General features: G+C 35.6%; 1 protein-coding gene across 2 annotated transcripts in view; it reads left to right on the forward strand.

The window, feature by feature from the left end:
- The window catches only part of TRIM24 (tripartite motif containing 24), a 98,766-nt gene that overhangs the window by 38,005 nt on the left and 36,357 nt on the right, over window positions 1–24,404 (forward strand). For both annotated transcript variants that reach the window (XM_055335010.1, XM_055335011.1), the window contains exons 2-6: window positions 477–595; window positions 7,224–7,371; window positions 14,004–14,136; window positions 19,682–19,798; window positions 22,819–22,933. In XM_055335010.1, the coding sequence (XP_055190985.1) occupies window positions 477–595; window positions 7,224–7,371; window positions 14,004–14,136; window positions 19,682–19,798; window positions 22,819–22,933 (632 nt within the window). The remainder of the gene's footprint in view (window positions 1–476; window positions 596–7,223; window positions 7,372–14,003; window positions 14,137–19,681; window positions 19,799–22,818; window positions 22,934–24,404) is intronic.

The raw sequence follows: 24,404 nt of genomic DNA on the forward strand, positions 1-24,404 counted from the left end.
CTGGAGGGTGTTATGCTGAGTGAAATAGGTTAACTGGAGAAAGACAGTTATCACATGTTTTGACTTATGTGTGAAATAAAAGAAATAGTGCAAGGGACTGTAAAGGAAGGAAGGGAAACTGAATGGGGGAAAAATAGAGGAAGACAAACCATGAGAGACTCAACTCTGGGAAACAAGTTTGCTGAAGGGAAAGTGGGTGGGGGGATGCGGTAACTGGGTCACAGGCATTAAGGAGGGCATGTGATGTGATAAGCACTGGTGTTACACTATATGTTGGCAAATTGAATGTAAATTTTTTTAAAAAGTAGCTAGAAGAGTGGATCTTGAAAATTCTTATCACAAGAAAAAAAACTTTGGAACTGCATGGTGGCAGATGTTAACTTACTGCCATGATCATTTTACAGTTATATACAAACAATGAAATCGTTATGCTGTGCAAACCAAAAAAACTTAGAACGCAATTTTGTTTTTCCCAGTTGGAGTCATTCGATGTCCAGTTTGCAGCCAAGAATGTGCAGAGAGACACATCATAGATAACTTTTTTGTGAAGGACACTACTGAGGTTCCCAGCAGTACAGTAGAAAAGTCTAATCAGGTAAGCGTATTAAGTCTTAAATGTTTTGCCTCCTTCTATTGAGACGTCCTAAACTCCTGACAGACTCTAAAATAAAAGGTGTTTGACATTGACCATTATGTCTATCAATAATTATGTAATATTTTAAACAGGGCTTGGTGCAGGGAATAAACTTTCTAATTGTTGTGAAACCAGCTTTAAAGAATGAAAATGTAAAAAAAAAAAAAAAAAGAAGAATGAAAATGTAATTATGTCAGCTACAGTGTGAAGTACTTAAGACCTCTGAAAGTTCCCCTGTGAATACCAGTGATTTTTCTTTTTTGTCTTCCAGATTGTCATGTCACTTTGCTTCATATGTGATTATATTTATACTAGATATACTTTGTTAGTTACATCACTTTATCAGATGAACTGTAGTAATAATGCATGTGAATGCTCAGTCCAGGAAATTCAAAAGTAAAGTAGTATAATCAACAGAGTAGTTATTATCCAATATGAATTGATGATGATGAGAATTGAAGAGATTCTTTTTTTTTTTTTTTTTTTTAAGATTTTATTCAGGGATCCCTGGGTGGCGCAGCGGTTTGGCGCCTGCCTTTGGCCCAGGGCGCGATCCTGGAGACCCGGAATCGAATCCCACGTCGGGCTCCCAGTGCATGGAGCCTGCTTCTCCCTCTGCCTGTGTCTCTGCCTCTCTCTCTCACTCTCTGTGACTATCATAAAAAAAAAAAAAAATTAAAAAAAAAAGATTTTATTCATTAATTCATGAGAGACAGAGAGAGAGACAGGCAGAGACACAGGCAGAGGGAGAAGCAGGGAGCCTGAAGTGGGACTTGATCCCGGGACCCCGGGATCACGCACGCCCTGAGCCGAAGGCAGATGCTCAACTGCTGAGCCACCCAGATACCCCAGAGAATAGAAGGGATTCTAATCTGAAGGACAAATTTAAGAGGCTGCTTTATGCCTATATAATACTAGTTTTGGTAAGTTTAGTTACTCTGTTTTTGTCACAGAAACATAATAGGAAGAAGTTATGATCCATTAAACTAGAGACAAAGTCCAAATTGACATGTTTGCTGTAGATAAGTGAGGGGGAGGGTGTTAAACCTGGTTCAGGAATAGGGTACTTGGAGGAATATTTTGGGACTATTCATGGGAATATCATGGGAATATTCATGGGAATATCCCATGAAGATGGGAGAGATGATAATGTGGGATGAAGGAAGCACTAGGCAAAGATAGAGAGATCTGAACTAGTCTGGTGGCAATAAGGAAAGGAAGGGAAGAAGTCCACACAGGGCTTGATATACCTGATTGGATGTGGAAGTGAGAGGAACCCCATTACTAGGATGGTGGTGCTTTTCACAGAGAGAAAGGGGGCAGAGAAGTGGTTAGAGAATTGGTTTTGAATATGACTGAGTTTGCCTATAAGACTAAGGTAATGTCATCCATGGTCAAACTGGAGCTCTTAGGAAAGTTTGTAGCTGAAGAAGTTTAAAACCTTTTTGTTACAGATAATTTAAGCATTACCAGGAGAGGGACAGTTTCACGTGACTCCCATGTACAGGTTACTAGCTTAGTAGTCATCAATTCTTGTTTTATGTTTAACCTGACAGCACCCTCCCCCTGACCACACCACACATTATATTTTGTTGAAGTTATTCCCAGACATTATATCCTCTAACCCATAAGTCATTTTCTATGGGAAAATAAGTTTTATAAACATAACCACATTAATTTCATATGTAAAAAAAATTACAGTAATTCCTTAATATATCAAACAGCCAGTGATAATGTATCTAATTGTTGTGGTTTCTTTTTTTAAAACCGTGGTTTGTAAGGATCCAATAAGGTCTACACAATTGACGTCTCAACCCTATATTTTAATTAATCTCAAATTACTTTTTCACTTTATTGGTTTTCTTTTTCCTTCCTTTTAACCTATTTGTTAGATAAACTGGGTCTTAGTCTTGTAAAGTTAGCCTTATTCTGCATTTTGCTGACCATCTTCATAAAGTCACTTATGTACACTGGCAATAAAAATATAGAGACTGATTTAGTTTCAGATTCCATTGGGTGAGGGGGTGGTGGTGTAAGAATACTTTCATCTGGGCAGCCCTGGTGGCTCAGTGGTTTAGTGCCGCCTTCAGCCCAGGGTGTGATCCTGGAGACCCAGGATCGAGTCCCACATCAGGCTCCCTGCATGGAGCCTGCTTCTACCTCTGCCTGTGTCTCTGCCTCTCTCTCTACCTGTGTCTTTCATGAATAAATAAATAAAATATTTAAAAAAATACTTTCATCCATATGTCTGAGTGTACTTCAATCAGGAGGCATAGGAGTTGGGTTCTCTTTCTTTTTTCTGATGTCAGTGGCCATTAATGATCACTGCCATGATCCCATATTATATTAGGCACTTGGAAAATTGTGACATTCTCATTCTGTTATTTCCCCTGTTTTTCTTAACTGGAAGAGAAACCAAAGGCTTCCTTCATTTATTCTTTGGTTATAAAGGAAAGGTAGATTAAACACTTGATTTATTTTTCCTTTATTTGCTTCAATCACATGAAATTTTAAGGACCTGCAATAGAGAGAGTCTCTGAAATCTTTCAGTGTCAGGGAAGGGGATAAACAGAATACAAAGTAAGTATTAGATTATAGAAAACTGTTAAGCTTAGTAAGGAAACTAGTGTTTTTAAGAAGGTTAGGATTTTAGAAAAGTGATGGTGCAAATTTTTAACAGAAAAGTAAGCAAGTTTAGTCTTATTGTATTAATGTATTAAGCAAGTGAACAGATTTCTGGAGCAAAAATGTGAGAAATGACCCGAGAAGCTCTGACAGCAAGTGGCTATACCAAAAAAATTAAAACCATGTCCCCACTAGTGCCAAAACCACCAGATGATAGTGTAAAAATTCAGTGTACAATTATTCGTTTTATGTGATCCCAAATGTCCAAAGTCATGTTTCTGTTGCTGTTATTTTTTCCACAGAACTAATAGTTTGACCTGGTGTCCTATAGAGTAGGTGAGAAATAAGGGTTGTAGCTATGCCTTCGGGGCTTTCCCATAGGATGACCAGAATCATCTCCAGTGCAGCCAGTCTTTGAGGTTCTACCTTGACCCTGCTGAGGATCACAGAAGGCTCACTGTTCCCCTTCCCTGCCCTGTCATGTGCATAGTACCGAGAAGACTGCCCAATTATCAGGAGAATCATAGATGTGCTGAAAACTCAAATTCGGCAGAGGGAATAAAGTCTGTGATTATCAAATGTGAATGTGTTCCACTCCTAAGCAAACTGATAGCCTGATTGAGGCTCATGAGAAGTGACTAAGAAGAGGATATAACATCTATTTCTAAGATTCTTGTAGCTAGAAGACCTTCTTAAGAAGAGAAATAGATTTCATTTGGCTCAATAGTGTACTTTCCATAAATAAAATAAATGTGCTTCCATGTGAGGTAATGGGTGTCTAATTGCTGAAAATATACAAGCAGCCTATCTAGGAAAGAAAAAGCAAATATACCACTATACCATATTGATATTTATAAGTCCAATTTAGATTTGTAGGTCTTTTTTTATTTTATCTCAATCTGACATTGGAAATCTTGGTTCTTAATTACATTGACATCATTATTTGTTTTCTCGAAATATATATATGTTATAGGATATATTGTGTCAGTTTTGGTATAATCAGGAACTATCTTAATTCTTAAAATTAAGAATTGTTTACTAGATATAAACCTGTTTACTGAAAGAATAAAAAATACTTAAAGTATCATAGAGCTAGCAACTATAAAGAAGCAGCTCAGAGAACAAAGAGTCAAAGTTAGAAGAAGGGTCTTTGAACATCAGTTCAAACATCTGAAGAGGCTGCTTGGCTCAGCTCATGTTGGTGTCTGAGCTTTTGGCCCTGGGACCGCAGAGCTTAGCAGAGCAGGAGTAGGCCTGTGGTGGTAGTAGTATCTCCAAAGCTGATTCTGTGAGGATTAACAACATTGCAAACCAGGGCTAAGTGCTACTGTGGGAATACACTTGCCATCACCGGGGTGAAGTTCATGGATTGGCGTGATATACACAGAAAATGCAAGCAAATAGACAACTAAGATGATGAAGTACCTTCTTCCTCTGACACTGCAGTCCTCCTCCAGCACCATCTATTGTCAGAATCTAATATGGGGGCAGCCCTGGTGGCTCAGCAGTTTAGCTCCCTGCGTGGAGCCTGCTTCTCTTCTGCCTGTGTCTCCGCCTCTCTCTCTCTCTCTCTCTCTCTCTCTCTCTCTGTCTCTCATGCATAAATAAATAAAATCTAAAAAAAAAAAAAAAGAAAAGAATCTAATATGGAACCAGCTCAGCATGAATATGGTTTGTGGAGTAAGACTATGGAAGAATAGAGTTGGTACTGAAAGTAGAAGTTATAGAGCTGTTTCTGTCAAAATAGAAAGCAAGGAAGACAGCAATTACTTACATGTATGCATAGGAAATAGTCAATCAAATCCATATTTTTTTTCAACTTTTTAAAAAAAATGTATTAACATTCAGTGTAATATTCTAAAGCTACTTGAAATAAATAATTCTCTGAATGTTTAAGCCACCACTTGATAGGCAGATTCATTTGTTTCATTTGCTTTTGGTTCTTAGAGATTTAATTTTTTTAATTTAAATTTGTAGGACTATATATAAAACATTTCTATAGTTCTAAAGTAAAATCTATAAAACAGTGTATTGAGAACTCAAGCTTCTGTTGCTGTTTAACCTACCCATATACCTTATTTCTTCTCTATCCTATAGGTAGCCATTTAATCTCCTTTATTCTTCCATTTAAAATATTTTACGTAATTTTAAGTAATTTTGTTATTTTTAAAATATTAGCAAATGTCATTTCACCCATCTCCATCTTTCTTAGAAGAGCATGATATACTTTCCACTTTGCTTTTTTATTTTACTTCATATTCTAGGGATTCCTCATTCTTTCTATAGTGTGGAGATTAAATTTTATGTGACATCCTTAAAGACAGGATAGCTGAAGCTAAGGCAGGGAGTATGGATGAGACAGCCCTCAAATCTAATAAAAATGTACAGAATCAGAGGAAGTGTGGGGGTGGGATCCAGAGCACAATCAGGGAGATAAGAGGATATGGAGTTATCAAGAGATCCAAAGGATTTCTGGCAAGTGTAGGAGTCAATGATATTAGAAAAGTTAAAGATGATGAGAGCTGAGAAAAGGCAGGCTTGAATTAAGGAAAATGTTATACAGGTATTTGGAATTTGGCTAATGTAAAGCACTACTGACAGGGAAATTTTTTTTTGCCCTAGCATATGAAGACTGCTTATATATACTTCTAATACCTTTCGTCAGAGAGAATAGTGCCACCCTTTACACAGTTACACAAGCTGGAAACAAAGGAGCTATCCCTTCTTCACCTCCCTTTGAGTGCATCCTCTGAAGCCATTTTACTATCAGTCTTCCTCATTCATTCATATGTGCACCCACTCTCACCTAAACCACTGAAAAAGCCTCTTACTTGTCTCTGCAGAAAGCACTTGCCCCTTTTCTAATCTGTTCTCTATATTGCAGTGACAGTGATTTTTAAAATTGCAAGTCTGGCCATGTCACTTAAAAGCTTTTGGGGGACTTCCTCAGACAAGGACCAAAATTGCCATGTGATCATGCTTCATCTGGCCCCTCTGCCTGCCTTGCCCCTAGCTGCTTCTCTTGCCAGTCTTCGCCTTGATCTCTGCATTTAAGTCATACTTTCTGTCAGTACTTTGAACCTGCTGTCCTCTCCTTGCCAGAGGCTTTTGTACATGCTGTTCTCGCTGCCTAGAAGTCTTTTCATCAGTAATTGATGACTCAACTTTCATATCTTTGTGTTAATATGATCTCCTTAGAGAAAGCCTTGCCTGGGTAATCTCTCGCTTTTTCCAGGACTCCAACCCCACTAAAATGAGATCACTTTCCCCTATCATGTGCTTTTATAGTTTCTCATACCTTTCCTTTGTGGTACTCTTCAGTTTGTAATTATTTATTGATGTGATTTTTCCAGTAAGTGTTTGTGTGCCTCACATTTAATTTCACTATTACTGAATAAAATCTGTTACTAACCTCACTTTAAAGATAAGCATTCTAAGTAACCTGCCCAAGACTACTTAGCTAGTAAGTGGGCAACTGGAATATCAACCCACACTCCTATCCACAAGACTCGGTATCATAAGGGCAGGACCCATGTTTGCTTTTCCATCATTGTACCTTAACATAGTGCCTGGAATATTTGATATATTGAATGAAGAACAATGCCATATTTCCATTTCATATGTTTATAATTTAAAACATGTCAGTTTACATTTACAAACACTGTCAGGATAGCTGATAGAGTCCAGTATGAGTGGTATATCATTTTTATATGACTAGTAGGTTTTTTTTTGTTTTTTTAAGATTTTCTTTATTCATGAGAGACACAGAAAGAGAGGCAGAGGGAGAAACAAGCTCCATGCAAGGAGCCTCATGCAGGACTCGATCCTGGGACTCCGGGATCATGCGCTGAGCCAAAGGAAGACACTCAACCATTGAGCCACCCAGGCGTCCCAATATATGACTAGTTTTTTGACCACCTTTTTGTTTTTGTTAAAAATCGATGTGACATGTTTCTCTTATTAGGTATGCACAAGCTGTGAGGACAATGCAGAAGCTAATGGGTTTTGTGTAGAATGTGTTGAGTGGCTCTGCAAGACATGCATCAGAGCTCATCAAAGGGTGAAGTTCACAAAAGACCACACTGTAAGACAGAAGGAGGAAGTATCTCCAGGTAATAAACTGGCTTTAATCTCTTTTGGTCTCTAACCTTCTTCCTCTTCTTTTCTGTCTTCCTGGCTTTGTTTTGATACCATTGTAAGTGTTAAATGCATTCTTGTTTTTTAATATAAGGAGGTCTGTATTGTAATTGAAATTTGAAGACTTACAAATGTTGTTAAATATGAGTAGATATAAAATCTTTCTGCCTTACATTTATTCATACACCCAAACCCCCTTTTCCTTTAAATGCTGTATAATTTGGTGTAAATGTATAGGAAATGGAAGAAAAAAAAAGTTGCTTTTTAAACTTTTTTAGCTTCTCTCATTACTTCTCTTATTTCTAAGGTATGACAAGAGGTGGGTTTAATTAAAATTTATAAGCCTGATACCATTATGGTAAACCTGTTTCATGATATTTGATATGTAGATAACTAAAGAAGCTCTGCCTTTTATGTGACTTACAGTTTCTCAGTTTTTATTGTATGACTTAAAATGTAAAGTTTACTAATAATTTGTTTTATTATAGTAAAATATATGTAACTTAAAACTTGCCATTTAAACCATTTTTAAGTGTATAATTCAGTAATATACACATTCATTTTATCAGTGTACAGTGCATTAATGGCATTCACAGTGTTATGAAGCTGTCACCACTGCCTGTTTCTAAAGTTTTTTCATCATTTCAGGAAGAAACAATACCCACTAAATATTAATGCTTATTCCCCACTTTCCTCTGCCCCGTGGACTTCTAATCTGTCTGTTCGAATTTGCTTATTTCTACAAGTGGAATCAAATAGCATTTGTCCTTTGTTGTCTGACTTATATCACAATATTTTCAGCTTTTATCTATGTTGTAGTGTTTATCACACCTCATTTGTTTTTATGGCTCATTGATATAGTTTTGTTTAAAAATTATTTTTTGGTTTTAATTTTTGCTTTATTGCCTTTAATTCAAGTCAACCAGTATTCATAGATCTATTCTGTATTCGAGGAACTTTGCTGTGCATTAGAGATGAAAAGTGAATAAAACAGATAATTTTGCCCCACAGGAGTTGTTAGTATGATGAAAGCTACAAACAAATTGGCCTCATAAGTTCTGTAGAAGCACATGAAAGAAGCCCCAAACTCAAGATTTGGGGATATAGGTTGGAAGCAAAATCTGGGGCTTGAAGAAGAAATAGAGTTTTATCACAGGAAGGAGAGGAGTGGGGAAAACTGAAGTACATGCACAAATATCTAGAGAGAGAGACAGTTGAATATAGCTGGAGAGTCAGATTCAGGGGGAGGAGGAATAAGAGATGAGGCTAGGAGTCTGGTGACAAGGGAAGTGGGATTATAATTTCTGAGGACACTGATGAGGAAAAGACAAAAAGAGAAGAGGCCAAGTATAGATTCAGATAAATTAAATAGATTAGTGCTAGAAAGACTTGTCTCTTTTTTTGTGAATTCAGCCATCTATTGAAAAACAGAGTAGAGGAAATAGGATTAAAAGTTAAGGAATGTGGGGAATACTTGAAATGACTCCAGTTAAAAGAGAGCTCCAGCTTCGGAAACAGTTTGGTAGCATCAATGTTACATTGCATTAACAGGCCTTAAAACTTCCTCCCTCGGGGGGTCCCTGGGTAGCTCAGTTAGTTAAGTGTCTGCCTTCAGCTCAGGTCACGATTCTGGGGTCCTAGAATCGAATCCTACATCGAGCTCCCTTCTCTCAGGGGAGCCTGCTTCTCCCTCTGTCCACCACCTCCACCTCTCATGAGTAAATAAACAAAAATCTCTTTTTTTTTTATTTTTTTATCTATGATAGTCACAGAGAGAGAGAGAGAGAGAGGCAGAGACACAGGCAGAGGGAGAAGCAGGCTCCATGCACTGGGAGCCCGACATGGGGTTCGATCCCGGGTCTCCAGGACCGCGCCCTGGGCCAAAGGCAGGCGCCAAACCGCTGTGCCACCCAGGGATCCCAACAAAAATCTTTTTAAAAAAATAAAATAAATAAAACTTCCTCCATCAGGCCTCAGCAGTGTACTTGCAGGTATAGAGAAGAATCGAACTTATCTAGGATTGGGGTTTATCTAGATAGGTGTTGGAGAAGTTCAATAGAGTGAGAGGTAAAAATAATGGCATTTACTAAATGAAGGATTTTTTTTTTAAACTGTATTGTTGTGCCCAAGATTGCGAATCCGAGAAACCACCAAGGAGCCGACACCAGTGCAAGCTCACGAGGGTTTATTAGCAAGCTCGAGCTTGGGTCCAAGTATACCCGACACAGGCGAGCAAGGACTTGGACCCCGAAGTGGGTTACAGCTGGGTTTTTTATAGGCTGGTCTAGGGGATTTTCAGAAGGGGTGGAGGAATTTCTCAAGTTCTGTTTACATTCTGATATGGGGCTTTCAAGGGCATTGCCTCTGTTATCATTCTAATATGGGACTTTCTACCACAGGTGTGGGTTCTGTTGTCTTTCTGATATGGGAGTCCCTGCCGAGGACATTGAGGACATTCTGCAGTTTTTCCCATACAGTTCAGCTCTTATTCCCAGGGGCCTAAGATGGCTGTACTTGTGCTAATGCTAAACTTTAGGTGGGATGGCCTTAATTGTTCTCGGCCTCCACAGTATAAAGGAAATGAAATTGATGGTGTCAGTTGATAATGAAAGAAATTATTAAGAACCTAGAAATCATTGAGCCCCAGGAGAGTAGTTGGAAGGTTAGAAAGTTGAAGTTATTAGAGTAGATGCTTGAATTTGATTATAGAAATGGAGCACTTAGGGGCCATCAAAAGTCTAAGGTGAGACCATGATATAAGGAGCTCTAATGGAGTTTTAGGTCTCCGGAGATGAGAAAGTTTGAGAGCCTTGTTTTTTTGTGGTAATCGATGTGGACTTCTAAATCATCCAGAGTGATGATGACATTGAGGACTAGAAGGATGACTGAGTCAGGATCCAGATTCTTCATTAAATAAAGGAAGTCTATAAATGGGTGATAGGATATTCTAATTACTTAAATCAGAAGCTCTATAGTTATTGTTGGATAGTAGGCACAAACTAGAATGACCTAAGCCAACTAAAGATGTATTGTCACTCTATTTATTGTGATGCCTACATGACATGCACATTAAGGAGAACGGTACAGGGGAGCTTTTAGGATATTCACATTATAATAGTGAGCCATTTTTGCTAGAATTAATTGCATTTGGTCTTGATGTGTTGTGCTTTTAATAGTCTTTTACTATATTGCTAATTTTCTCCAGTTATTTTCCTTCTTTCCAACTCTTATGAGTTTTATGCATTTTTGCCTATTTTTGGATCTGACTAGATGTAGGTTTTCTTTTTGTTTTTATCCACAGAAACATTTGCTCTGAAATTTATCTAATTATATTTTATATATATTTTTAGCTCATTATTTTTCTTTAATTTCTCCCAGCTTACCTTAGTTTTAAAGTTCTAATACTAACTTCCTTGACATAAATACTTGATATTTATTTTTTGTAGAATTATAAATGTTTAAAGCTTGATATAATTTGCCACTTTGATTTCTACTATATTTTAAATACTCTGCATTTATGGGGGCGCTTGGCTGGTTTGGGTGGTAGAGCATGCAACTCTTGATTTCCAGGTTGTGAGTTCAAGCCCCACATTGGATGTAGAACCTACTTAGTTAAAAAAAAAAATCTAAGTATTCTGCATTTATGGTTCTGAATCCTAGACTTATGAATTTTGTGTTATTTATTACTTTGGTGCATTATAAATAATGATATGGAAAGGAGGCCATAATGTATATTAAATGCAAAAAGCAAATTCCTTAACAGTCTGGTTATTATGAATCCAAGAATTCATTAAAAGGAAAACAAAAGTGTTCTTATTGCTTGGATTTTTTATTTGTTTCCTCTTTGAACTGTATAGTTTTATTATGATTAGAAAATGTGAGTCCGTGAACTCTTTCTACGTGCTGGCATACAACATAAGGTTTTTGTAAATATTGTTAGTACAGGTGACCTTTGAATAACATGAGGCTTAGGTATGCTGATCCCTGCATAGTCAAAAATCCACTTTCTAAACCTTTGATTCTTCAGAACTTTACAGTTAACTACTACTAGTACCAGTACCACTTTACTGGTAAAAGTCAATTAATACACTTTTTTTAAAAAAGGTTTATTTGGGAGGGATAGTATGTGTGAGTGCAAGTGCACAGGCATGTGCACACAAGTGGGGGGTGGGGCAGAGGGACAAGCAGACTTCTCACTGAGCAGGGAGCTGATGCTGGCTAGATCCCAGGGCCCTGAGATCGTGATCTGATTTGAAGTCACATGCTTAATGAACTGAGCCATTCAGGTACCCTAGAACACATTTTGTAAGAAGTGTATGTGTGTGTATTGTATATTGTGTTCTTACAAAGTAAGCTAGAGAAAAGAAAATGTTGAGAAAACTGAAAGGAAGAGAAAATACATTTATAGTAACCATACTGTTTTTTATCAAGAAAAATCCATGTGTATGGACCCAGGCACTTAAAACCTGTGTTGTTCAAGGGTAAACTCTATATGAAAATAAATTTTAGATAAATACAAAATTTATATTAAAAGGAGAAACCATGTAAGTTCACTCTAAGAAAAAAAAAACCTTTTTTTATAATTAGGAAAAAGCCTTTCTAGAAGCAGTTCTCTAAAACTAAAGTCATAAAAAATAAAACCAGATTCGTTTTTCTGTAAAATGTTTTAAGGATCTTTTTGGGAAAATGACATAAATCAAGTCAGACTGGAGAAAATATTTCTAAAATCTTTGGCAAGCAATGTATCAAATGTGTCTGCAAATTGGTAAGAAAGACACTTGGAAAAAATAGCAGAGGTTGTGAACAGACAATTCTTAGAAGAAATACAAATGGTTGATGAGTGTGAAAAGTTGTCCAGTTCCAGTTATTAAATATGTCTAAAGATAGTGAAATCTTTTTTGTTCTGTGAGATTGGCAAAGATTAAAAGTACTGACAAACCACTGTTAGTAATGTAGGCAATAGCCACTCTACACTGTTAAGAATACAAATTGGTACAAGTTTTTTTTTTTAGGATCATGTATGTTTGTAGAAATCACCCTCTGACCTAACAGTTGTGCTACTTGGAATTGATCTGTGGAAACATTAATCAATGACTTATACTTTTATATTGTTTATTTCAGCATTATACAATATTAAAAAATGAGAAACAGTGCAGGGGTTATATTCATTTGATGAAATACTATGCAGTTAATAAATAAGTCAACATATTTACTAACACAGAAAGGTATCTAAGAGGGGCACTAGGGTGGCTCAGTCAGTGAAGCATCTGACTCTTGATTTCGGGTTCAGGTCATGATTTCTGGGTCGTGAGTCGAGCCCCATATTGGCCTCACAACTCAGTGTGGTGGTGTCTGCTTGAGGTTCTCTCTTTCCCTCAGACCTTCCTCTGCTCAAATGTGTGTGTGAACGCATGCTGTCTCTCAAAATAAGAAAGGTATCTAAGAATTAAGAAATCTTATAAGATAGTTTGTGTCCTTTTTTAATTTTATAAAACAAAGTGCCTACTAATGTATATAGTTAAATATAAATAGAAAAACAGCCAGAAGAACTTATACCAAGCTACTAATAGTGGTGGTTATTGCTGAAAGTGGAATTATTTCTGAAATGTTTGGATTTCACCTATAATTATTAGTGAAATAACTGGTATTTATATTTAATCATTACATTTACTTGTATTCTTTTTTTAATTTAACATTATAACATAAACATTGCTAATTAAAACGTTATATGGCTGGGGCACGTGGGTGGCTTAGTCAATTAAGTCTGGACTCTCAATTTTGGCTTGGATTGTGGTCTTCAGGTTGTGAGATCCAGCCCCCGTTGGGCTCCATGCTGGTCATGGAGTCTGCTTGAGATTGTGTTTCTCCCTCCTTCTACCCCCCAACCCTGCTTTCTTTCTTAAGAAAGAAAGAAAATTAAAGTTACATGGAGGACAATAGTGTGTAGTGAAAAGTTTTTGATTATTTCTGTGTTAATGGATATCCTCTGGAAGGATTTTTACAAAAGTGGGAAAATAAGTTTTTCATCACATTCTTTATACATTTTTATTAGATATTTCTGAATTCCACTTAAAACCGTCTTCTCCCATATTTGGAGTAGAAAACATCTAGTTGGTTCACACTCACTTAACCTGGGCTATTTTCTTAAGACTTCTTAATTACAAAAAAAAAGAAAAAAGAAAAAAGACATTAATTACAGAAAGCATATTTTTAACTACATACTTTTCTTTTTCTCCTGGGTTAATTTGAATTTCTGGAAAGAAAAACTTATTTATGTTTTCCTTCTAAAATGCTGAGAATACATAATATATTTTTTCTTTTTTTAATTGAAAGTATAGTTGACACACAATGTTACATAAGTTTTAGATGTGCAACATAGTGATTTGACAAGTTTATGCATTATGCTCTGCTTACCACAGGTGTAGCTGCCATCTGTCACCGTACAATGCTACTTTAATATATATAAAGCCTAGTAGTAGTGATGGTGTTGGTGGAACTGTTTATAGCTCTTTTATATCTCAATGGTTTCAAATTTAAAACAATCTAATAATTATGTAGTATTCACTTACATTAATTTTCTTCTTTTTGCCTCCCATTATTTCTACAGAGGCAGTGGGTGTGACCAGTCAGCGACCAGTGTTTTGTCCTTTTCATAAGAAGGAACAGCTAAAGCTTTACTGTGAAACATGTGACAAACTGACATGCCGGGACTGCCAGTTATTAGAGCATAAAGAGCATAGGTACAGACATCTTTAATTATAGACACACATTTATAATAAGCTATATGAGAAATAGAGGACTGCTGGAATCCCAGCCAAATGGCAGTCAACAAATAAAGTTTTTTTGGCCAGCAGTATGTTGGCTTGTTCCAGGATTTTTCAACTTGGGCACTGTTGATACTTGTTGGCTGGGGGTTGCTTCAGGTTCATTGTATGGTGCTTAGGTTCATTTTTTACCTATATTCACTGGATTCCAGTGACATCATCCTAGTTGTGACAACCGAAAATGTCTCCAGATGTTGCCAAATGCCCTGCAGAACAAAATCACCCTGAATTGAGAACCACTGGCCTGCACACTATTTGAAACTAAATGGAATTTGTTGCCAGTGTTGTAAAGTGAGGAGATTTTACCTTAAGAAAAAAAAATTGGATCTTTGGGTTTTTGAGAAAATGGAACTTGTTACGGTCATGGCCCCATATTCTTATCAGCATTGAGTGGAATTCACTTCAGTGTTCTGTAGAATGAGGCATGGGTTTCCCAATTCATTATAATTCCTGCAGAAGCTTATTTTTAAATCTGACCTCCCATAGGCATTTGAGTCAGCAGCCACTGATTTATTTAAATAGTAAGATTCTGATTAATATAAACAGAATTGATTAAAATGATCTAGGCTCAGAAGCTGATGATTGGTTACCAGAGAGGTGGGTGAGGGGATGGGTTAAATAGATGATAGGTATGCATTTGGTGTGATGAGCACTGGGTGTTGTATATAAGTGTTGAATCACTAAATTATACAACTAAAACTAATACACCATATGTTAACTAACTGGAATTTAAGTAAAAACTAAAAAAGAAAAGAAAAAGGGAAAAATGATCTAAGGTCCCAGTAATGGCAGACTAGATAATTTGGACCAAACCATACCAGTGAGGATAACTAGAATACCTGGACAAAATACAGAAGTCATTGATAAAAAATCTAGAGCTTAGTAGTAAAGAATTACGAGGCCAGATTGGAGTGGGGAGAAAAAATAATAGCTTTTTTCCCCTCTTTGAGGCATTTACCAGGACTTCTGATAGGCCACTGGGCTGAGAATGAAAAGATAGAGATTACAGGGGTTGAAGGCTTCTCCTTGCCTTGATTTGGAATTCTGAAAGTCTACACTGTTTAAGTAAAGATGAATTTGGTACTAAATAGTTCATGACTGGGACTGAAGCCTCAACATCAAATTCTTCAGGACCCAAAGATGAAGTAAATTGAAATAATACTGGTGCCCCAAGATGTACCTGGTAGAATTAAATATAAATCCTTCCTGAAGAGAAAAAACATCATCCTCTGTCTCAGATTTATTCAATAATGAACTTTGCAAAATGGTCCAACACATAAATTAGAAGTAATCAAGTATTCTAGGAGATTAGACAACATGAACAAAACCTGGCAGATACAATAAATAATATAAAAAGACCCTTAGGGCTACCTCTTTTTATATTGAAGAGACAAAATGGAAAATTTGGGTGGAGAAATGAAAACTATAATAAAGAATGAGATGGAAAGTCCAGAACTGAAAATTGCCATAACTGAAATTAACTTATTATTGGCTGTAACAGATTTGACGTAGCAGGAAAAGAGAATTAATGAACTAGAAGGAAAGTAAGAAAATACCCAGAATGAAGCATGGTAAACAAAAAGATAGAAAGTAGAAGTAATACAGGGTGTAACTGGGGCCAAGAAGGAGAAAAGAGGGAATGGGAAGGAAGCAACATTTAAAGACAGAATATAATGGCTTAGAATGTGGTTAATACTGAAGAAAGATGTCTAGCCCATATTTAGGAAGCCATAAAACTCCAACAGGATAAAAAAAAATTTTTTTTAAATGAAGATTAATGAAAGACATGTCAGATAAAATAAACTGGGATAATCCCAGTAACCCTCACTAAAGTATACCTAGGCAAAAGAGAAATGGTAGTTAACGAATGGTGGAATGAAGAGCAATTAAAATGGTAAGTATGAGTAAATCTAAATAAATGTTGACTTAGGAAACAAAAATGTCTTAGTGTTTTTTGTATATTTACACAATAGATGTTTTGGGAGAATATAGAGTTCATGTTGTAAGACTCATGAATAGTTGTAGAAGATGATAAAAAAGTACAAATTAGTATTAGATGATAAGTCTAGATCACTAAAAGAATAGTAAAAGTGTCTAGGATTATCAGAGTTAACAGGGAGGGGAAGTGGAATCATTAGACAGTCTAAAAACAGGCCAAAAAAGAAAAACAAAGAACAGATGGGATTTAATAAGGACTTGGTAAGTTGGTAAATCTGTAAATATATTTGTAATTATAACTGTAAATGGGTAAAATGTTCCAAATTAAAAGATTTTTGGCCTGGATAAGAAAGAGAATAGAAAATCTGCCATTTGCTTTTTATAAGAGGAACACCTAAAACCTAAGTATGTAGAAAGAATAATGGAAAAAGATACACCACATAACACTACAAAGGCAAGCTGTTATATCAAAGTGCCTTGAGATAAAGAGGGACACTTTATCCAATAGAGAGGTCTCTTCATTTAAAAGAGCAGTTCTAAATATGTTTGCCCATAGCCTTAAAATATATAACAAAAAGTAACAGAACTTAGTACAAATAGACCAATCCATAGAGTGGGAAATGTTGACATTCTCAATAATTGACAAAACAAGCAGATTTTAAAATCAGAATATTCCACCAAGATTCAAATAACCTAAAGACTATATGGACTTTAAGGAACACTGCACCCAATAATGTGCATTCTTTTGAAACATGAAAAAAATTTAATTGACCTTATGTTAGGACAGTCTTAAATTTCAGAGGGTTAAAATCATATCAAGTCTTGGTGTAAACTCAATGCAGTTAAATCTAGAAGATAATAGATGAGAAAATTCTCCATATATTTGAAAATGAAGACCTGAAATTCATATGAAAGCTATATGCAGCAAAGCATGATCCCATACTGCAGCCTGGACTAGAAGGGGAAAATGATTTAGAGGACATGACTGAAACAAATGGTATAACTGGTATATGGTGTGTAGAGTAGGTGAGAGAATGATCTCCGTGTCCATTTTCTTAATCATTATAATATGGTTGCATAACAATGCCCTGTGTTTAGAAAATGCATACTGATTATTACGGTGTTAAAGAGCTGTGATGAGTCTATTTAAAAAACTAAGCTGTGTAAAGATACACATCTCTGTACCATGGCAGATTTAACTTCAAAGTTATTTCAAAATAAGCAGTTAGAAATAAATGTAAATAAAGCATTGAAGAAGAAATCCCAGTGGATATTAGAAGATACTTTTATCTGTATATTAGAAATAATATCCTAAATATATTGTAAAGGCCATGATGAGTGGAAGATCTATAGATCATGAAATGTATATATTAGACAGCAAGAATAAAAAAAAGTAAATGTATCAAACATTTATCTCAAATTAGAAAAATCAATGAATAAACCTAAAGTGGGGAAAAGGACACCAAGAGCATATGCAGACATTAGTGAAGCAGATAATGTCAGAAATCAAATCATTCAAAAGATTGGTAAATTGACAAATCCCTTTATGAGTGACTGAGAGCTGACTCACCCGACCAATGCCAGGAGCTAAAAGGAGGAGCATCAGTACATCTTCTAACAGCATTTAAAATTATGAAAAGAATATCTGTCAATTGATTTGAAAATTTTTACTTGAAAGAGAATAATTCTTAGAAAATACATCTTACTGAAACTAGCATAAAATAAGCTAGAAAGCCAGAATAGTCCTTTAATGTAAATTCATGATTTGTAAATTCCTCACAAAGAAAACTACAGACCCAGATGATTTAATGGACGAATCAACAACATAGGGGAGGTAAAATAACACCTTAAATTAATGCAGCCTTGTCCAGAGAATGATGAAAGAATGTATTCTCTCCAGCTTGTTTTATGAGGAATAAAAAAATGAGTAGTCTCATCCATGAAATGAATGAAAATTCTAAGAAATAAAATAGGAAACCAAATCCAGTAGTATTTTGATTTTTGGACAATATAATTGCAACCTAGTTGGCTTTGTTTTAGGTATACTGAGTTCATCTAACATTTGAAAATCATTCGTGTAATTCATCACATTAAAAGAAAGGAAAAATTACATGATCATTTCAATAGAGACAGAAGAAACATTCTGTAAAAAATATATATGTATATATACATGTACGTGTGGTAGAAGATCTTATCTTAGCAAACTAGGAATTAAATAAATTTCCTAAGCCTGATAAGGTTATCTGTAAAGAGACCTAGATAACATCATAACAGAATATTGAAAGTCTTTATTTTTTTTAAAGATTTTATTTATTTATTCATGAGAGACAGAGGCAGAGACACAGGTAGAGGGAGAAGCAGGCTCCAGGGATGTGGGACTCCAGGATCACACCCTGGGTCAAAGGCGGCGCTAAACTGCTGAGCCACCTGGGCTGCCCAGAATATTCAAAGTCTTTAGATGGAGTTTAGGAACAAGATAAGAGTGACAGTTCTGACCATTTCATTTAATGTTACACTGTATCACGGTCCTGAAGAGTGCATTATATACAAAGGAAATCCAACAGAATAATTGTGTTCCCCTTTTTTTTCCTAATGCTGGTATCCCTATTTAGTGATTTAAGTGACCTTGTACTTTTAAACCACATTATGTAAATTACTGTATTTTATGCATTTTATGAAAAATTAATAAAACTGGTTATCTTCTACATTACTATTTCCCTGGAGCTACTCTTGAGTCATCTACATGGTTTGTCAGGGGTTATCATGTTCACTTCCAAGTTAAAATTTTTAAAGTGCTATATTTTATGTTGCTTAAAGCTTACTGCATTTAAGGCATAATAACATCAAGAGGTTGTTTTGTTTTTTTGTTTTGTTTTTGTTTTTTTTTTTTACTCTTTCCATTTTTCCCAAAGGCATATATTTGTGACCTCTATGATGGCACAACTACCTGATGTTTAAAAGTGATCTTTAAAATATATGTATGTTTACAGGGCCACCTGGGTGGTTCAGTCGTTGAACCTCTGCCTTTCTCAGGTCATGATCCCCGGGTTCCAGGATCAAGTCCCACATCAGGCTCCCTGCATGGAGCCTGCTTCTCCCTCTGCCTCTCTCTCTGTCTCTCATGAATAAATAAAATCTTAAAAAAAATAAAATGTATGTTTACAGCATCAACGTTTCCTAGTTATGAAATTGTAAAATAATAAATAAATCTACTTAGATATATCTGTGATTACTTTTTGCCAGGTTGGCCAAGTGACCTAAGATGCTAAAACCATGCATGATGTTTATCTTTCCCAAATTTCCAAATTAATTTAGAGTATCCATGAATAATATATTTATAAAGACTCCCTCTTTCCTAGGGATAATTTGGAAAGCATGAAAAACCTGCCTTCTAGGGATATATTTGAGGGTTTTTTAAGATTATTTGTTTTTTATGATATCTTAAATAGTTTCTATTTGGGGGCTTTTCCTCATTTTAGATATATTAGCTTGAAATAATTAGCTTGTTTACTTATCTTTCCAGGTACCAATTTATAGAAGAAGCTTTTCAGAATCAGAAAGTGATCATAGATACACTAATTACCAAACTGATGGAAAAAACAAAATACATAAAATTCACAGGAAATCAGATCCAAAACAGGTACATTTACATTTGTGATATTATAAAAAAAAATCATCTTTATGTAATGTATTAAGTATATTCACTTTTAGAACATTTTACTTAGCTGGTGGTGAAAATAAGCCTAGGTAAGCTGTTAGATGGCTCTAATAACACATAGTTTATAAGACTTCTCTAGAAACTTTTAAGTTCTGGAAACTGGGCTGAAAAGCATTCTTTTCAAAAACTGTTATGGTAATAAACTACATTGAGTAATGGCTCATTTACCTAGCAGATATTGAAAGTTTATAACTATCTGGTGTTTCAAATTTTAAAGGAATACCAGGATTTAAAAACAACTATTTTTGCTGGCATTGTAAAATATTTTAACACTTGATTATTTATTTATATATATATGCTTTTTTTTTTTTAATAACTGCTTTTTTAAGCATTGGTAAACTTTGAGATGCCTTCTCTGCCCTGTCATCTTTTAACTGCAATATGGTGGAGATCTTAGGACACCAGGAGACAGGGATCATTTAATAGTTTCACATACCTTTTATTCCTTATCAGATACAATACTTACATGGTTTCTGCTTATTACTGGTTACACTTTTTGCTTTCCAAAGGAGTCCTCCTCCTCAACTATCCAAAGGCTCATATTCACAAGTCATTGATTAGGGGAGTAAACCACTAATCTCCACATGGAAGAGGAATTTGTCTAACCTTCCCCGCCTTTTTTTAATCCCTTTGAAACACACACTGACCTATTACAACCTTTACAACACCTATGAAATACCAATCTCACTTTTTTTTGTTTTGCATTCAAAAGTGACCTATCACTGCCTAAACAAATCAAGAAATGCTATTTAGAAGGAGCCTAAATAAAAGAGGCCTCAGATGGGATTTGAATTTTATGCATAGAGTAAAAGTCTTTTGTGGTTCCTCTTCCTTAAGACCAGTCGTCATATGGGGCAGCCCCGGTGGCGCACGGTTTGGCGCAGCGGTTTAGCGCCGCCTGCAGTCCAGGGTCTGATCCTGGAGACTCGGGATCGAGTCCCACGTCGGGCTCCCTGCGTGGAGCCTGCTTCTCCCTCTGCCTCTCGCTCGCTCGCTCTGTATCTCTTATGAGTAAATAAAATAAAATCTTTAAAAACAGCCATCATAATCTGTTATACTTGTAATTTTGGAGCATGGCTAAAGTGGAACATTAGGAAATTTTTCCAGGGAATTCCATGATTGAAATGAATTCTTTTAAAGATATTCTTAAACATAATTTACCTTCTTCTTGATGCTTCAGTATTATTATACTCATTTTTATTAATCGTGATAATAGTTCTATTTGTCTTTTTATTCTTTCTTACCAGCTCTCAGTTCATTTTACCTCTTTCATATAACAAATGTATTAACCAAATACTGTTTCAAAAACTGAATTCTAATCACAATACTGTTTTTGCCAAATAGAGTAAGTGGTGGGTTAAAAGTTTTTTAAGTAGTTAAAAATTTGTAAAGGATATTATGGAATAATTAAGACAGATAGTCCTAGGTGCTTCTACCATCTAAGTGGCAAATGGTAAAAATTGTAAAATAACTAATTCTGTGTAAAAGATCCACACTTGACAAAATGTATTCTTGACTTTTATCTTATTCTGTCATTATGTATATGATATGAGCTATAGGCCAAATTTCACTTTTTTGTAACATATGGACATCCATTTGCTCCAGTACCCTTTGTTTAAAAGACCATATTGTTGCTTTTGAATTGCCTTGGCTCCTTTGTAGAAAATAGTTGACCATATATGTATAAGTTTAGTTTTGAACTCTATTCTGTTCCATTGTGTTTTTCTTTTTTGCCAGTACTCAACTTTCTTCATGACTGTAGTTTTTTATAGTAAGTCTTCAAATCAGACAGTGTGAATTCTCCACTTTTTTTTTTTAACCTTTCTGTCAGTGGTTTATACTGTTTTTACAAAGTCATACATTATTGAATGGAAAGATTTGGGTTTTTTGAATTGTGGTGAGACTTAAAGAATCCCTGGATTAGGTGCTAATTGCTCATATCTGTGTAGACTACCTGATTATAAAAGGCTTGCTTACTTTGTTATTCATTTTTATGCATGTGCAAACATGGCATTTCTCGTCCTTTCTTCATCCTGTTCAGCCATTATGAAGATTTAAATTATGGTGGGTGGGGCGGGGGGGTGTTGTTTGCTTCTCAGATCTATCTGGGTTTCTTGATCTTATAGCCAATATTGGTGCCAATTAATTTGCAACAGAGAATAAAATCTCTGCCCTATTGGTTTTAAGTTTTAGAGGGTAACTATTGGAGAAGCTGACTGGAGAGATGAAACTTTTAATTTATCTTGGAATCTTTAGTAAGTGGCCCATTATTTTCTTTTGCTTCTATAAGATGCTCTGGTGTGATGCTATGTATTTTTTTTCTATTTCAGTCTCCATGAAAACAGCATTCCATTTTCTCTAATCAAAGGAAAAACTGTACATGGTATTTGATGAAATAAAAGTAGTAGTTAGCTGCTTATTTCAAGAAAATGTGTTATTAAAAATAGCAAACTACTATTGTTCTCTTTGTCTCTGTGCAGGTATAATGAATGCTGTTACAGTTAAGATGACAGAGTGACACATTTACACTTTCCTGCTGCTTAGTTACAGTGGATACAGTCAAACATTTTCAGAGTCATGGTTTTCTTGTTTATAACTCTTTTTTTTTTTTTTTTTTTTGGTTCACCCTTTTAGGCCAAGTATTGATTTTCTTGGATGATTTTCATTATGATCTTTCCAAACCATATTTTCTTAAAATGTGTTCTTTCTCTTGCAATTTTATACATTTGATTTTAAGATTGAATTAAATGACTATGTCTTTTAGAAGAACTATATTTCTGCTGTGTCATTTTCCAGAAAGTCCATTTACACTGAAGGACCCCTAGAAATAGCTGAGCTTTAATAGTTTAATAGTTGAAAACATTAAAAAATAAATTTTAAATATTATAAGATAATTTTCTGCCTTAGATTTTAGATTTTTCCCCCTTTCATTTAATTTTCAGGATAATTGAAGTAAATCAAAATCAAAAGCAGGTGGAACAGGATATTAAAGTTGCTATATTTACATTGATGGTAGAAATAAATAAAAAAGGAAAAGCTCTACTACATCAGCTTGAGGTAAGTTACTGTTAATGGACAATATGTTATAGCAATTTATTTCAGTATTTTCTGATGTATTTGTGAATTTGAAATCCCTGCCTTTTTCATACAGTTGTTTCCATTTATGACTCAATAATACTTCCTCTCTATTCCTAAGTTTTCTTCTGCCAAGTTCTACATTGTACCTGACAGTTTATGGCTTAGTGTGTATTTGATAGCACAAAGCACAATGCCTTGCTTGAAGAAGGAGCTCTGTAAATGTTGAAGAGATTAATCATTTTAGATTCATTGAAGTGACAACTTTTTTTTCCGGTCTTTCCAAAATCAAAAATTTTCAGAAAGGTAACTAAGCTGTATTTCATTTTTTTTATTAATAAATTTATTTTTTGTTGGTGTTCAATTTGCCAACATACAGAATAACACCCAGTGCTCATCCCGTCAAGTGCCCCCCTCACCCCCCTCAGTGCCCATCACCATTCACCCCCAGCCCCCGCCCTCCTCCCCTTCCACCACCCCTAGTTCGTTTCCCAGAGTTAGGAGTCTTTATGTTCTGTCTCCCTTTCTGATATTTCCTACCCATTTCTTCTCCTTCCCTTCTATTCCCTTTCACTATTATTTATATTCCCCAAATGAATGAGAACATACACTGTTTGTCCTTCTCCGATTGACTCATTTCACTCAGCATAATACCCTCCAGTTCCATTCACGTTGAAGCAAATGGTGGGTATTTGTCATTTCCAATGGCTGAGTAATATTCCATAGTATATATAAACCACATCTTCTTTATCCATTCATCTTTCGATGGACAACGAGGCTCCTTCCACAGTTTGGCTATTGTGGACATTGCTGCTAGAAACATCGGGGTGCAGGTGTCCCGGCGTTTCATTGCATCTGTATCTTTGGGGTAAATCCCCAGCAGTGCAGTTGCTGGGTCGTAGGGCAGGTCTATTTTTAAGTCTTTGAGGACCTTCCACACAGTTTTCCAGAGTGGCTGCACCATTTCACATTCCCACCAACAGTGCAGGAGGGTTCCCTTTTCTTCGCATCCTCTCCAACATTTGTGGTTTCCTGCCTTGTTAATTTTCCCCATTCTCACTGGTGTGAGGTGGTATCTCATTGTGGTTTTGATTTGTATTTCCCTGATGGCAAGTGATGCAGAGCATTTTCTCATGTGCGTGTTGGCCATTGTATTTCATTTTTAAACATACACTTATTTAACCTTCTGAGAAATTAGGAAAAGGATGTGCCTTCTGCTTTTGACATTTTATAGTCTTAGCTGAGAAAGCAGTATGTAGGGAGGGATGTGCAAGGCACTTAGGATACTTGTTTCTCAGCATGGTAAGAAAGATATTATAGTCTTCATAGGCTTTATTATACTCATGAAGGTCAAGATCCAAAGTCAGTGTTTGACTCCAACTAATAATGAGGTTACAACCTCTCTGTGGTATATTAACATACTATTAAATGCATGGTATTTTAGTATTCTTTT

Source organism: Nyctereutes procyonoides, unplaced genomic scaffold (genome assembly GCF_905146905.1).
Source record: "Nyctereutes procyonoides isolate TBG_1078 unplaced genomic scaffold, NYPRO_anot_genome, whole genome shotgun sequence".
Classification (NCBI taxonomy): domain Eukaryota; kingdom Metazoa; phylum Chordata; class Mammalia; order Carnivora; family Canidae; genus Nyctereutes; species Nyctereutes procyonoides.